This window comes from Euprymna scolopes, chromosome 32, assembly GCF_053919585.1.
Source record: "Euprymna scolopes isolate OS-2025 chromosome 32, ASM5391958v1, whole genome shotgun sequence".
NCBI lineage: Eukaryota > Metazoa > Mollusca > Cephalopoda > Sepiida > Sepiolidae > Euprymna > Euprymna scolopes.
In genome coordinates, this window is record NC_136513.1 from 17,805,219 (window position 1) to 17,822,268 (window position 17,050).

A 17,050-nucleotide genomic window follows, 5' to 3' on the forward strand; every position below is an offset into this window, starting at 1 on the left:
TAAACGCGAATAAAACAATAAAAACAAAAACAATTGGGACGCCGAAAACGTACACAGTAAAACAATACAGTTTATTGTCGTGTGGATTTTTTTATGTACGCATGTGCAACCGGAAGTCGTAAACCGGATGTTGAGTTACAACACCACTCACAAGGTCATTTGAGTTATATATAACTTTGTCTCTGTGTGTGAGTGAGTTCCTTATAAACTCCGAAACGGCTAAACAGAGTTAAGTTTTGTCTCAGAATACCACCGATAATTACCAATAATCGATAATCGAAACCGTTATATTAATTTATCTTTCATTGGTAAAGCAATTTTTCCATCTCTTCGCTTAGCAACAATGATAGAATACCGGGCCGTGAAAATTCTACTGTGGGTAAGTTGATAGCGTGTTTTTTTTCTTGCATGACGTGGTCTGTAGGTTCAAACACCGCATGTAAATTTCTTAATATTTTGTCTTAACTTCAAAGAATTTTATAAGACATGAAATATTTTTTTTTGCATCAAACCCTGCACATAAATTTATTAATGCTTTATTTTTGTTAACTGAAAAGAAGTTTATATAAAATATTTTTATAAAATAAACAGTAGGTTCTCTAGAGTGCAGTGTAGAATAACATATATTTGGAACTAAGTTACTTCATGGAGGTATGTGGAGCTTCCTTCTGAGCGATTTCAGAGATTTCAATGACAATAAAAATATAGGCGTGTGAAACATTTGTTGATTATCATTCAATCCCGAGCAACATCGGGTTTCCCTGCTAATGTATATATATATGTATATATATGAGACGTTGTTAATTTCTGATTCTGTAGAACTTGGTTGAGAATGTGGGCAAAAGGGCTGAAGCAAACATGTTCTTAATGGGTCCCCGCGGCTCATAAGGACCGTCTTAGCTGAAATAATTCAATTTGTAACTAAAAGATAATATTGTGAAGCCTGCTTTCCCGCTCAGCTGAAAGGAAATAAGTTGTTAAATAGGAACGGTCCTCTCCTGTTTGGGCCTTATTAATTAATATCAGGCAATAAACATTCAGCAATAATATAGAATCAGACGGAAGCTTCCCTATAACCTTTAATCTATGAGTATCAAGTTCCACCTAACCGAAGTTGCCCAATATAAACTGATATCATCTTAGTTATAAAATTTGTTTGATTTGGTTGTTTTGCTTTACGGCATATCGGTGGTTTTTCAGGTTATTTAATGCCAAATCCAGTAAATGTGGAAAATAAAATTGCTATGTATATGTCAATTATATCTTAAAATATTTTTCGCACTGTTGTTTTGTTTTACAGCATATCCGCCTTTTTCGAGCTATGTAATGCCGAACCTGGCAACATTGGGAAAAAAGGTCATTATATCTTCAAATAGAGGTGCTTGTTTATATTGGTGATCTTTTAACTAACACATTCAGGTGAAAACATTACGTACTTACTTGATTAATCGGACACCTTGGAATTTGAAATATGGCTGTTTTTCCTATATATATATATATATATATATATATATATATATATATATATATATATATATATATATATATATATATATATATATCAAATGTTTGTAACATGTCTTCTTCCTAAGATTAAGGGTGGTGGTGTTTGATTAACATTGCGGGGAGCCATGATGTAATATACTGTTTTGTTTTTAAATCCCCGAAACAGTGTTTCATGGTAAACAACTGATGATCCCTTGAAAAATAAATTATTGGTACTATAGTAAATTCGAGAGCGAGTTGATGCAGTGATTGCAGGTGATTAAATAACTTACTGACTAGATGGTTTTCAAACGAATGATAAAAAATATTTTTTGTATAGTTTTAAAGGTTAAAAACTTCAAAGACTATATATATATATATATATATATATATATATATATATATATATATATATATATCTGTGTGTGTGTATTTGTGTGTGTGTGTAGGGGGTCGGCATATACTGAAAAGAAATCAATAAATACTCGCTCGCAAATATGAGAGCTGCAATACAGATTATTAATTTAAAATCTGTTAGCAAACTGAAGAATGGAGTTGAAAAATGACAGTTGCTTTCTTCCAAAGGAAATGTTGAGCAAATTAAAAGATAGATTTTTGCAAACTTTATTCTTCGAGAAAATTTCATTGCATGAATTGAATCTGGCAATATTGGGGAAAAGGTCATTATATCTTCCAATATTTATTCATAGAGTTTAGTTTGGTTGTTTTGTTTTTTGGCATATCAGCCATTTTCGGGTTGTTTAATGCTGAATCAGGCAATTTTAGGAGCCAGGTCGTATGCCTCAAGATCTTTATATTATCTAATGTTTATTCATGTTTTTGGTTTAGTTGTTTTCTTTTACGACATATCAACCCTTTCCAGGTTTAATTATTTTGGCATTTTTTTTTAATACTTCAAGTGCTTTATATCTTCAAATACATAGTTTTAAATTTCATTGTCATGCCGAGAAAATTTCTTCTTTTTTTTGTTTTGCAGTACATGATTGAGTTTTGCAAATGACATCTATGTCTAGTGCGTTTAAGTCAGGGAGCCGAGTTCTTCAGACAGCGTGATTTAATAGCACCAGCAATTTTTTCTTCTATTTATTTGCTTATATTAAAACTTTAAGTAGACAACATTTCATTTTTCTTTACTTTAAAATGCGTTATCCACTGGGTGATTTGTATCCTAAGATGATTATTTAAATATGTTTTATACCGAACTAATGAAAACAATGCCCGCGAGGACAGTATCATGACAATAAAACAGATAGTTCACAATCCTCCCGTCAAAAAGAATATTGAACATAGTGCATTGTTCTGAAATAGTATATTAAACTGAATCATAAAAGATATTACACTTGTGCAATAATAGAAGCAGTAGTATAGATTCGACTTCAGACGGTTGCAAAATCTCTCGCTGCATTTATATAAAAATTTTGCTGAAAATGGCAGAAACAGTAAAACAATGTCTATTGCATACTAAATGACATAATACTTGTAATTATTATATATATGTGTATGTGTGTGTGTCTATTATATAAAATGGGAAAATATGTGTTAGTTAGTATGTGTGTGTGTGGTTGTATCTGCACAATCAATTTTAACAGACGCATCGGACTGAAAGAAAATTAGTATCGTAACGAAGATCGATCTCTCGGATGACAAATATTTAAAAATTGGTCAAACAGATTAATTCTGTGCTGGTCAACTGGGCTGTTTTTTACAAGAATGGGTCAATTTTTAGCGTCGACATTTTTGCAAAGTCATATGACAAACGACCTCAGCGTAGGTTTAAAAGACATTATTTCGAAGATGCACGAAGTCATAAGTCGCCGTGGCCGAGACGGCTAACGAGTTAGCTTTTTTTTTTTTACCTCCTATTTCTTTTTTGCGTGACAGGTTCGATCCTCGCTATCACAGTTAACTTATTTTTGTGCTTGTATGGGTACTCACTGCTATTTTGATTGAAACAAAAGTTGTTTCGATTTTTTTTTCTGGGGGTTGGTTGCTCAAATGCCTTAATATACCACCTCTCTCCACTCGGCAACAATATGCATATATATATATATATATATATATATATATATATATATATATATATATATATATATATATGTATATATGCATATATATGTATATATATGCATATATATGTATGTATATATGTATATATATGCATATACATATGTATATATGTATATATATGTATATATGTGCATATATGTGTATATATATGTATATATATGTGTATATATATGTGTATATATATATGTGTGTATATATATATGTGTATATATATGTGTATATACATATATGTGTGTATATATATGCGTATATATATGTGTATATACATATATGTGTGTATATATATATGTGTGTATATTTGTATATATGTATATGTATATATATAAATATATATATACATATATATATTTATATATATATATATATATATATATATATATATATGGTATATAATCAGTTTGACGGCCTAAACAAGATGTGATAAAAACAATGTATAAGCGGTAAAAATGTTTTGTTTTATACAAACTGAGGAACAACTTTAAATGTTTTATACAAAATGAGGAACAACTTTAGTTAAAATCTATCTAGCATTACGCATGTAATGTGAAGAAAAACACGTTTGAAATGTGAATATATACTAGAATAATCAGGATGTTTATAAAATGGAGGCTTACAGAAAAAAAGTGTTCTTTTATTATTCCGGGAGCAATTTTGAGTACTTATACGTCATTTTTTCTATTTCTACGCAGTACTAAATCGAGTGTCATAATCTTAATCTATATAAAAGTGAGAATGAGAACACTTCTCAACACACACACAATATAGAGATGATGAGGACACTTCTCAACCTATGTACTCAAGTAATCTTTTGTCTACAGATTTGAAACGGAGGAGTGTGATAGAGTCTGCAAAAGTCCACTCTTTCAACTTTGACCTCTTGGCAGCCAACTTTTCGCCCAAAAACTGATTAAAAAGCTTGCAACATGTCTGAATACTCTTTATGTAAAAATTCAAATGTTTAGACCAAAATTGTTTGCTAGTGACCTCAAAGGTCACATATTTTGAACTTTGACCTCTTGGAAGCTAAGTTTTCGGCCAAGAACCAAGTAAAAAGCTTGCTCTATGTCTGAATACACTTTATGTAAAATTTCATATGTTTAAACCAAAAATTGTCTGAGTAAAAAGATCGTAGAGATCAATTTTTTACAACTTAATCCTCATTTTTTACCCCTTATCATTTATTGTTTTGGGCTTAAATCAAATTTTAAAATTTCATCCATGTCCAAGTAACCTACATCTAAAATTTCAAGTGTTTAGACCCAAAATTGGTGGAGGAATTTGGTAGAGTTTTCAACGGTCAAATCGTTGAACTTTGATCCCCTGTTCAGCCAAATTACTTGCCGAAAATCGCTTAAAAATATTTCCCCAAATCTCAATACTTTTTATGTCAAATCTCAGGTCCGTAGGCTTAAAATTGACGGATTAGTTTTGAAGGGAAATGTACATACACAGCCACACACCCACAAACAATTTCACTTAATAGATATAATATATATATATATATATATATATATATATATATATATATATATATATATATATATGTGTGTGCGTGTGTGTGTGCGTGTGTGTGTGTGTCTATGAAGCGGGATACAGGGACAGAGAGAAGGAGAGAGTATAGGTTGAAGTAAAAAAAAAAAAAAACATCAGCAAATTATTTATATTAGTACCAAGAATTCAAATTAAAAACAAAAACGATTTCGATTGGTTGGTTGGTTGGTTGGTTGGTTGTTTTTGTTTTACGGCATATCAACCCTTTTCGAGTTATTTAATGCCAAATCCAAAGATTTTGAAGAAAATTTTTTTTTAATAGAATATATTTGTTGTTTTCACGTCGGTTTCTATTTAACCCATAGTTGGGACCCTAACAGGTACTACCACTCCGGGTCAGAGTGGACCTGGGAACAATGATAATTAAAGGGTGGCTCCACACTCCCCAAAGTCCACAAGCTGGGGCCTCACCACTGGATATAGTTTAAGGTCATATCCAGGACCCCCATTGAGGGAGTTTACCCTTTGTAGGGGGGCAGTCGGCGTATTCTAATCCCCCACCGACAGGGCTAAAAACGATTTCGAATACATTATTTTACGCTTTTGAGAATTAGATAGATCTGCAGTCATTTACAAAGATACGATGTTTGTGTTAGACTAGCACTTTCTCCAAGCTAGATCGACCGACGACCGTCTAGCTGAGATTCAGCAACTCTAACCACTTGGCTACGGACAGGTGCTGGTGGCAAGTGACATATCAATGCTTTGTACATCTAGTCGCGAGGTTACAACTTATTTATTTACAAACAGATTCCTATATTTCGTATGTATGTGTGTGTGGAGGCAGATTCAATGTAATAATGTCAAACTTGCCAATGCGGACTACGAATCATTGCGTCACTTCGACTAATCATTTGGAAACAGTATGAATTCATTTTTAGTCGAACTCGTGTGAAAATAGTAAAATAGACACGTCTCTCAAGCCTAAGCTTAGCAAATCATCTAGAAGAAGGGAAACTAAAATCATACTTGCAATCACGTAGATAATTGTCACGTAGCGCACACAGTTCGCGCGAGCGATCATCAACTGCCTGGTGAAACCGATCGTATGTTCTAGCTGTCGGATAATTCGGACTGTTATCCGAGTTATCTCCGGAGTACCATATACTTGTCCGTTGTGTACACGTTTGTGAGCGAAAATAATTTATCTGAAATGGATTTACATTTAAGTAGCCTTTTTATTGGTCTTTAATCATTTTCGTATCTAAAGCCATTGGCGCATGCGTTCTCGTGTCTGACATGAAGTCCGATGTGACAAAAATGGCGTCTGTTTGCTTATCAATGAATTCTCGTAAGATAAAAAAAAACAACAACAACAAAAAAAACATCGTCTTGGATTTTTTTTTGCGTTCGGGTTTAATGTTCTGAAAGAAATATATCACTTTATTTTACTGTGTGTCAATATACTTTTTTTAAATTCAGAGTCACCACTTATCAAAGCCCAAAGGCCACGCGAGGATAATGAATGCAACGTGGTAGTGTAGTAATTGTTAATGGCTTAATCTGGATAGAATTTGATTATTTATGGGGACTGCTCAACAAGAACTTGTTTACATTGGATTTGAAGGCTACCATGTTGTATTCAACCGGAAAGCAAGCCCGCAGAACAGTGTCCCAAAGGCGGGAAGTTTTGGGAAATAAACTTTGTTCATAGAATCTGCGTTTAGATTTAGGCACAGATAGAGTGGGGGGATCATATATAGTGGCTGTAGCTAGTCGAGTATTTTTGTGAAACTTTGGCAAGGGGGGATTCATGTGAGCGTGTGTAAGTGTGTGTATGTGCTATTATGTATGTGTATATTTGTGCTATGATGTGTCGATTCAGTTTGACGTTTTGCTAATACTATTATTGTAGGTACTCAACGGAATTAGAATTTTTTGAATCCCCCTCTCCCCTCTTTAAAACATTCACATCAAATACGTGTGATAGCCGCTTTCCAGATTGGCTATTTCATGAGAGAATAAGGCTAAAAGGGCCTTGGTCATGTTGTGGCTAGCGTGGCCTTGTTCTATGTCAGTCTGAGGTATGCTCCTGTGCAGGTATAGGAGGTCCACTCTCCCGGGCCTTACCTTTTTGTTATTTTAAAAGAGGTTAATATATTGTTAATCGTCTGAGGCGCCATACTGAGGAATCCTTTTTTGTTCAAGTAGAGTCTCAGTTGAAAGCACTCGCAATGGAAAAAAGAAACACACGTATCTCACTTGAGGCACGTCAACAGTAATACAGAAAGAGGAATTCGAAAATTGGAAAAAATTAAAGAGAATAATTAAACAGAAACTTTCCGTGCATTTTAATAACACACACACACACACACACACACACACACACACACACACACACATATATATATATATATATATATATATATATAGAGAGAGAGAGAGAGAGAGAGGGAATATTAGTATTTTGTAAACAAAATGAAAACTGTTTCCTTTTCTAAAAATTGATTATAACAATTGTTAATTTTAAGCAACATTTTCAGAGGCAAAATGTGTAAGAATATATTGAACACAACTCTAAAAATTGAACAAGTCTTGATTTCTTTGTAGTTTATATCTTCTAGTCCACGAATATTGGTGCGGGTTATATCCATCCCTAGCCTTTGCCAATAGCTTTTACCGCTAGTCCCTCTTTTTGCTAGATGAACTGGAGCTGGGTCTGTCGTTTGATATCTTTCGTATGCTCTAATAGCTGACCTCACATCTGTTTTGGTAATCATTGGTTGAATCCGCCGGGCGAAATAAGCAGTACATCGGCTGCCTGGATGTATATTCTCTTATGTATTTCGATGATCTGACTACTTGTCATTTTATCACTCCTCGCGTCACAAGTCAGAAATACATCTCGAGCCACCTTTTGGTACACTGGTTATGGATTCCATCAAACTCTGGCTCAACTGGATCAGAGCAACGTTAATGTCTATACTCTTCTACCAGTGACTTCATTGAATCCAATAGAAATCCGCTAATAACAGCAAGCGAGACTTCTTCCAAGCAGCCATTAAATACGCTCTTCGCTATGGCTCTCAAACTTGGATATTCACAAAAAATTATAAAATATGGATAAAAAAACAAACTTAGAAGCCGTGGTTTACGGCATTCTGCGCCTGCAGGATACGAGCCATCGTACACCTTTAATGAAAACAAAATAGAACAGAATAACAACATGCATAGAAATACTCCTTCGTAAGCGTTTTCTTCCTTCTGGCCCAGACGTACTCTAGATTAAGTGTAGGATCCGCAACCGCCCGAGAACAGGAGTGGGTCGTTCAAAAGGTGGTATGGCCAGGTCAGGTCATGTAATATGCTACTGGTACTATGTAACCCAGTACTACCTGCTTCATGGTCGGGTCACCGGCGACTAAACTGGTTCCCCCAACAGACTTGTTTGGTGAGGAGAATGGCTAGTCTCCCTGAAGGATTAAAAACAAGACCTTTCAAAGGGTGAATGAACCCTTTTCCGGGGCCAACTAGCACCGTGTGTGTTTGTGAGTATGTTTGTGTGTATGTATGTGTGTGTAGGGCTCCCGTAAGCCATGGTGAAGGCAACCTTTCTAGGAGAAGCAAATCTCTGATTTAAAAAACCATAAAGCGGAGACCAGTACCTGCATTAAGCTGGTTTCCAGTTTATCTTGCTGGCTATCTTGCTCTTGCTTGTTGCTGGATCTCAACATTTTGAACAGAGAGAGAGAGAGAGAGAGAGAGAGAGAGAGAGAGAGAGAGAGAAAGAGAGAGAGACTTAGCTGTTGTACAAAGCTAAGACTCTGTAACATCATCTGTGTATAAATACTCCTTCAGGCATTAGTCTATTAAAATTGTCCTGTGGCGATGGAAGTCATTTTTGGGCTCATGGACTTTAAGTGTCTGAGGAAGTGGCACTCGTCTGAAAAGACGTTGCAATCATCATGGCCAGATGGAAGGGCAAAACCGATAGAACTATCTACGAATATGCAGAGAATGTATGTACAGCACTGTCGTGTTAACCCTCTACCATCCAACTAGTGCAATTTGAAACCTATTGCAATGTTTAATGCTAACGCGAAGGACCACGTAAAGAAATTGTCGTGTAACTACGCGCTCCAATCTCATGAAAAGTAAACGACTTTGTAACAAACTTATGACACCCTCCAAAACCACCAAAGAATACTTAACTAGATTTGCATGTGACAGGTGAAAAAAACCATCAGTTAATTATCAGCTATACATTGCTATGGTCAACGAAACATGGCTTCACCATTCAACATTTACTGTGCTGCATGACCCTTTATTGACCAACTGCGCGATTATATGGGATGCAATCGAGCATTTCCTGAATGCAATAAGCGAACGTAGCGCCTAGGAAGATGGAAATAGAGAGAGAGAGAGAGAGAGAGAGAGAGAGAAAGAAAGAGAGAGAGCGGGAGAGTGATAGATAAATAGATAAAGAGAGAGAGGGCGATAAAATGAAAGAGTGAGAGGAATGAAAGAGAGAGAGAGAGAGAGAGAGAGAGCAAGCATCTTTTCAATTAGTGCAAATAAAGATTTTCTTATTTTGTTTTCAAATGTTTTCTTAAATTAAGTATAATAATGATATCTGAAAGAATTTTATTTTCTAAAAAAGAAAAGCAAAGCTCTGAGGAAATGTTAATGTAACATTGTTTTACGATGTATAAGTTACAGAAAATATAGGTTAGCTAATGGAATGTATTGTGAAGCAGATATTAGGTTGTATCTGCAATCCAAGACAGCAACAAGAGAATTACAAGTCGTGGTTTCTAAGACATGTCTTGTAATCTTCGGTACTTATTTTTATTTATTTTTTCCAATACTTATTCATAATGATTTTGAATTATGATAAGTTATGATCACTAAAAAGCGACAGCAGTTGCACAAACCAAATTAAATGAATATATAATAAATTTGTCTAAATCCATTAAATATATGTGTACGTATTCATGCAGTGTTATCGTAACTGTATGATTAAGGATCCATATATATATATATATATATATATATATATATATATATATATATATATATATATATATGGATCCTTAATCATACTGTATGATTAAGGATCCATATATATATATATATATATATATATATATATATATATATATATATATATATATATATATATATATATATGGATCCTTAATCATACAGTTACGATAACATAGATATATCTGTGTGTGCATTTATATATATATATATATATATATATATATATATATATATATATAAATATATATATATATGAATATATATATATATATATAAATGCACAAACAGATATATCTATACGCCTACCAATATACACAAATATATATATATATATATATATATATATATATATATATATAGAGAGAGAGAGAGAGAGAGAGATCGGGAGAGTTATAGATAGATAGATAAAGAGAGAGGGAGAGAAAGAAAGAAAGAGAGGTAGTTCTGAAAAACGACTGAAAATGTGTAAAACAAATTAAATAAATGAATAATAAATATTTCTAAGTGCATTAGGAGTGTATTTATATGAAGTTATCGTCACTGTATATGTAAGTTAAACACCCACACACACACACACACATATATTTATATATATATATATATATATATATATATATATATATATATATATATATATATATATATATATAGTCCTGGTCAAAATCATAAGACCACTTAAGAAAGTAAGCGTTTACGCATATTATCGAATTTTTAATCAAACAAATGGTTGAAACCATTGCCAAAAGGGAAAATATGATGAAAAAAAATGAAATCTGCTTCCTTCGAGACCTTAACTCTGATCTAATAATTATTTAAAAAAAAAAAACATTTTCACCTGGTCAAAATGATAAGACCACTTTAATAAAATCGGCTAGTTTTGAAAAAATGAATACGAAAAGCTTTCTATGTTACTAAAAGCAACTTGTTAGTGGATAAAAAAACACCTTACTAATTTATAAATGGCAAAAGGGAAACCATTATCAGAGTTTGAGAGAGGAAGGATCTTTGAGCTTAATATGGGTGGACTCTCCCATAGATCCATTGCAAACGAAGTGAATCGTAGCAAAACGGTCATCACAAATTTTTTAAAGAAATCCAGATCAATATGGGCACAAAAAGAGTCCAGGTCGACCAAAAAAAATAACCCCATCACTGGATCGCCGTATCAGAAGAAGTTTAAAAAAAACTCCAGTATGAGCTCAAGTCGACTGAAAAGCCAAACAGCAGCAGAATGTAGTCCTAAAACCATCAGAAGGCATCTTAAAATGAAGGGTTTCAATCATTTAAAGCGACTGCAGAAACCACGTCTTCTTGGACAGCACAAAACTAACCGACTTAAATATGCCACCAAATACCAGACTTGGGATGAAGAGAAGTGGGAAAATGTAATTTTCTCCGATGAGGAAAAGTTTAATCTAGATGGTCCAGACGGATTTCAACACTATTAGCGTGATAAAAATTTGCCCAAAGAGACTTTTTCAACTCGGCATAGTGAAGGTGGGTCTTTAATGATCTGGGGTGCTTTCTCATCAGCTGGAACCCTAAAGTTGCAAGTAGTGAAAGGCCGGCAAACATCATTGAAGTACATTTCAATGCTTGAAAATGCTTCTATCAGGATTGAAGGTCCACGTCTGTATGGAAGAAATTGTATTTTCCAGCAAGACAACACTGCGATACACACTTCTCGACAAGCATGAGAATACTTTTCTTCAAATAATATAGAATTTTTAGATCATCCAGCATGTTCTATGGACCTCAATCCCATTGAAAATCTTTGGGGATGGATGGTAAAAGAAGTGTTCAAGGATGAAACCGAGTATGATTCGATGAAAGAACTTTCTGATTCAGTTTTCAGTACATGGGATAAAATTCCTTCGCGACTGATAAAAAACTTAGCCGCAAGCATGCCGAAGAGAATTTTTGAAGTAATTCGTAATAATGGAGGCTATACTAAATACTGAGACCCTTTTTAGTAATTTATAATTGCCTTTTGTTAGATAAATTATCAGTGGTCTTATCATTTTGACCAGGTGAAAATGTTTTTTTTTTTTTAAATAATTATTAGATCAGGGTTAAGGTTTCGAATTAAGCAAATTTCATTTTTTTCCATCATATTTTCCCTTTTGACAATGGTTTCAACCGTTTCTTTAATTAAAAATAAGAATAGGAGGTGATAAAATGGAGTCTAAAAATAGATAATGATAAAATAAAATACAATTCATTTTACTTATTTACTGTATTTTATTTTATCATGATCTATTTTTAGACTCCATTTTATCACCTCCTAATCTTATTTTTAGACACCATCTTTTAAGTTACTACGCTATTTTATCCCAATTCAATAATTTCTAATCAAAAAAAAAAAAAATTCTTTCGTAATCGCGTGTAATTTTATTTACTTAATCTATCACCGTTATATTTCCAAACGCATTTTTTTAAAATCTCTACGATATTTTAACTTTTAGACGTAATCCACTACACTAGTTTACTCTAAAAAAATTTTTCTCTCATAAAATGTATATATATGTATATATGACATCTAATTTACATAAGGAAAACACGTTGCTCTCCCCCATCATTATATATAGCCCCAATCCCCCGACTCTCTCGTCAATGACCATCCATCTTGAAGAAGCCCGCATAAATCGGGCGAAACGTTGAGTATCCAGGTCCTTCCACCTCAATTTTATTTCATATATATATATATATATATATATATATATATATATATATATATATATATATATATATATATATATATATATATATATATATATATACACGGGTGTTTAATTTACATATACAGTGAAGATAATGCCATATAAATAATATATATATACACACACACACACATATATACATATATAACAGTAGTTATTATTCCAAAACAGTTCCTTCCAATAATCCTCGTCTCTGCTAGATTTTTCTGGGCTACTTTTAATATTTTATAATGGGATCACTAAAAAATGTTTCCTGTGCGTAAAAAAAATAAAAGTATATGATAATGATATATTAGATAATTATCTTTGTTTATGCAACTCTCTTCCCAACAGATTGCATCTATTTAAAGATAAGCTATTATTATGCTGAGCATATCATATTAGACTCACCTTGTTGATATACAGTGTAATACGACAATTGTGAACGTAATGTTATGATTGCTGTTATCAAGCACTCGATAAAAATTTATACAATTAATCTTATATATATATATATATATATATATATATATATATATATATATATATATTCGCGTTCATACTTTTTATTACTTGCATCCCTGGTAAATGATGCTAGGAATCGATAATTCCACACGAGTAACTCCAGACAAAATCGGCGGGAAATTTGAAGGAAGTCATGAAATTCGTTGCAAAAATGTAAGCCTTATTACAACTCTTTGATTTTTGTATATATAAAAAAAAGTATTATTGTAAATAAATAGCTGGATTTTATTCAGCACTGTTACAGGTTCAAATTGATTTTTACCATGTGAATACAAACGTAACCTTAATTACAATATATATGTGTGTGTGTGTGTGTGTGTATGTGTGTATATATATATGTGTGTGTGTGTGTGCATATATATATGTGTGTGTATATATATGTATATATGTATATATATATATACACTCACACTGAAGAAAGATGAAAGAAATGGTAAAAAAAAATGTTCTGATACAGGGTGATTCACATGGAATGGATATTTTAGAACGCACCTTGCTCTCCTTGCGTAGGGTTTTTTATGTACGTTATAATTTTTTTGTTGACATATTCGCAGTTTCGTTCTCCTGAAAAAAACATCTGTTTTCCGTGACACAGCTTGTAGAAAAAAAAAAAGTTTTTCTATTTTTTTTGCAAAATGATATTCAAAAAATCATTTTGTATTCCTATACGTTAACAAATAAGATAGGAAGAAAATGCAAAGATTTATCTATTTTAACATTTTTTATACTTCTCTCTCCCCCACCTCTCTCTCTCTTCCTCCCTCTCTCCCTCTATCTCACCCTCTAAAGAAATAGATAGATAGTTAAATATTCTTATTTCATGTATTCACATAAAATGTATTAAGGAGATATAATATGTATAAATTTTTCAGTGCACAATACGCGCGTAGAGCCATGTAGTAACCTATGAAAATATCATTTAAGCTGCACAGAATTTCCAAGTTTTAGCCTGGCGATTCCTTACGGGGATAAAACGCAGTAGATGCTGTGTAGTTAATTGCCACATGTTTTTATTACCAACTATATAGATAAATGAATAGATATTATCATTTCATGCATCCACATAAGATGCTACAAGGAAATATATATATATTATTTATACATTTAGAATCACCGTTTATCAAGGTCCAGAGACCATTCAAGGATAAAACTGGGCATTAGGTGAGATCACGCAATGATGATGGAAAATTGGAGAGAAATTATTTTAGAGGGCGCCTCAACAAGAAGTTTACATTTTTTTCAGTGTTTACTTAACTGATGCTTAATATACACGGGTAGAGCCAGGTAGTAAGTTATGAAAACATATGACAACCAAGCCGCACAGAATCTTCTGCGTTTCAGCCTGACGATTCCCTACGGGGATGAAACGCAAAAGAATCTTACTTGTCACATATTTCTATAACTTAGTAGATAGATAGATAGATAGATAGATAGATGGATATATATATATATATATATATATATATATATATATATATATATAGAGAGAGAGAGAGAGAGAGAGAGAGAGATACAAAGTGATAGAAAGATGAGAGAAGAAAAGAGGAGGGGAAGAGGGCCATAGACAGACGAACAGAATAACAGACGGACATATAAATACTTTCAAGTGATTTTTTTTCTCAACGATCAAAAAAATAAAACGTATCGAGTTAAAGATACGTAATTCTATATTAAACACTTCGTCTATAAAATGAATGGGGTGGAAAAAAAGAAAAGAAAAGTATAATTACTTACGTCGGACTTCCGATGGAAATAAGGATTATCCCTAGTATACCGATGACGATACCAGCTATGAATAATCCGAGGATGATCTTCTTGGGGATAATCCAGTCGTGGGGTCGGGCTTTCACTAATCTTTCCCGCATTTTTTAAAAAGAATATTCTTCCTGTAGACTGGGTAATCTAATGTTACTCATTCAAATCGGTTTCCCTCCTCGCAGGAATTTCCGAAGAATTCTTTTAGATGCCACCGTTTTTTTTTTTTTCTTTTTCCCCCTTCTGCAAGATGTTTGTTTATATTGCTATTTTTTTGTGTGTGTCTGTTTTTGTTGTTGTTGTTGTTGTTTTGTTCTTTTTATAACTTTCTTTCTCTTTCAGTTCGTTTCGTTTCAGCAGGTGCGCGATGAGTTTAAAGTATACCGTCGCTGATTTTGGAATCGTCTACGTCGAACTCAGATCCTCTCAGATATTTTCGTTTACGTACTACTACACGCAAACGGAGGAATAGATAAGGGTAGATATATTTTGCCCCGAAAAACAAACAAACAAAAACAAACAAACAAAAAAAAAACCCCACTAGTTTCACTTTTAATAATCAACTTTTTATAAATTTGGTATGAACTTTTAAACGAGTCCTAAAAAGACTTGATATACCGTGAATGTTTTTTTTTTTTTTTTTTAAATTGTTTTATGGGTCGGTATAAATATTTAAAAATAATTTAAAGTTGTTTTTTTTTTTAGCTTTTTTTTCAATATATGCTTTTATCATGCTATTTTATTTTATTTTATTTATTTTTCTTTTCTTTAAAACTTCAATTCGAATTTAAGATAGAAATGAAAAATAAATAAATAAAAAACAGAAACAAACCTTAGGAAAAGTTACCTAAGTGTAAGAAAGACTTCGCGGTGCGTTTCGGGTCTCCTACGAAACACCAGCGTCGAACAATTCTAATTACATGCATAGAGATGCGCAAAGGTATATATTTATGCTGATAAATATAAAACACACTCGCATGGTCTGTGTGCGAACAGATGGGCGTACGCACCGTGCAAGGTGCTCTAGGTTCGCGCTGATATATTTATGTAGGTGGCCCCAGCTTTTTCATTTAGGCACAGTGTGCGCAACTGCATGCGTTAGAATACCGACTTGCTTATCACGATTCTCCCACCTCTTTCGCTCGCTATCGCAATCGTGCTCTCTCTCTCTTTCGCTCTCTCTCTCTCTCTCTCTCGACCGCTATCTATATATGTAAGCAACTATCTCTTCATCGACCTCTCCAACTATGAAACATACTTTAACGAATCTTTTCATCTACCTTACTCTTTCTTTCACTGTGCAATCATATCTATCTATCTATCTATCTATCTATATATATATATATATATATAAACGCATATGTCTATGTGTGCATATCTTTAAATATCAATCTCTCTCTCTCTTTATCTATCTATCTATCTATCTATCTATCTATCTATCTATCTATCTATCTATCTATCTCTAGCTGATACTGTTAATAAAAACTTTAAAATTTCAATAATCTAATAGTTAGAGTTATCGATTTGCCCCGTCTTGAAACGCTTGCTTTTCTAGCCACACTAAAAATCTGTGACAGAGCGGGATAGTCGATCTGTTAATGACTATTTCAAACCTTACTTGAGGTAGTTGCTAAACTAACCACATTGACGAGCTGTGATACAGCGAAACAGTACTGTATGTAGATGATTGTGTGTGTGTGTGTGTTTCTAATCGTTTTGTTTTTATGATGATGAGGCATCCTTACATTCACTCACTATTCCAGTGACTCAAACTAAAACATTTATTTTGGAAAATTCTAACCATTCCTCGGAGTGCAATTTCTCTTGCACTTGGTCCACCGGGTATATTCGACAGGTAGTTTTTTTTAAAAAATCTTTTTTCATAAGTCCGGTTGCTCCTATAATTACTGGAATGATGGATATCTTCTTAAGATTCCATTTTCTTTTCATATCATACATAG

At 33.1% G+C, this 17,050-nt stretch overlaps 1 protein-coding gene across 1 annotated transcript in view; it reads right to left on the reverse strand.

The window, feature by feature from the left end:
- Positions 1-16,280, reverse strand: part of LOC145256228 (uncharacterized) — a 162,412-nt gene extending 146,132 nt beyond the window's left edge. The window contains exon 1 of the mRNA XM_080114853.1: positions 15,069-16,280. Coding sequence (XP_079970979.1) covers positions 15,069-15,199 — 131 coding nt within the window. The 5' untranslated portion in view covers positions 15,200-16,280. The remainder of the gene's footprint in view (positions 1-15,068) is intronic.
- Between the last annotated feature and the right edge of the window lie 770 nt (positions 16,281-17,050).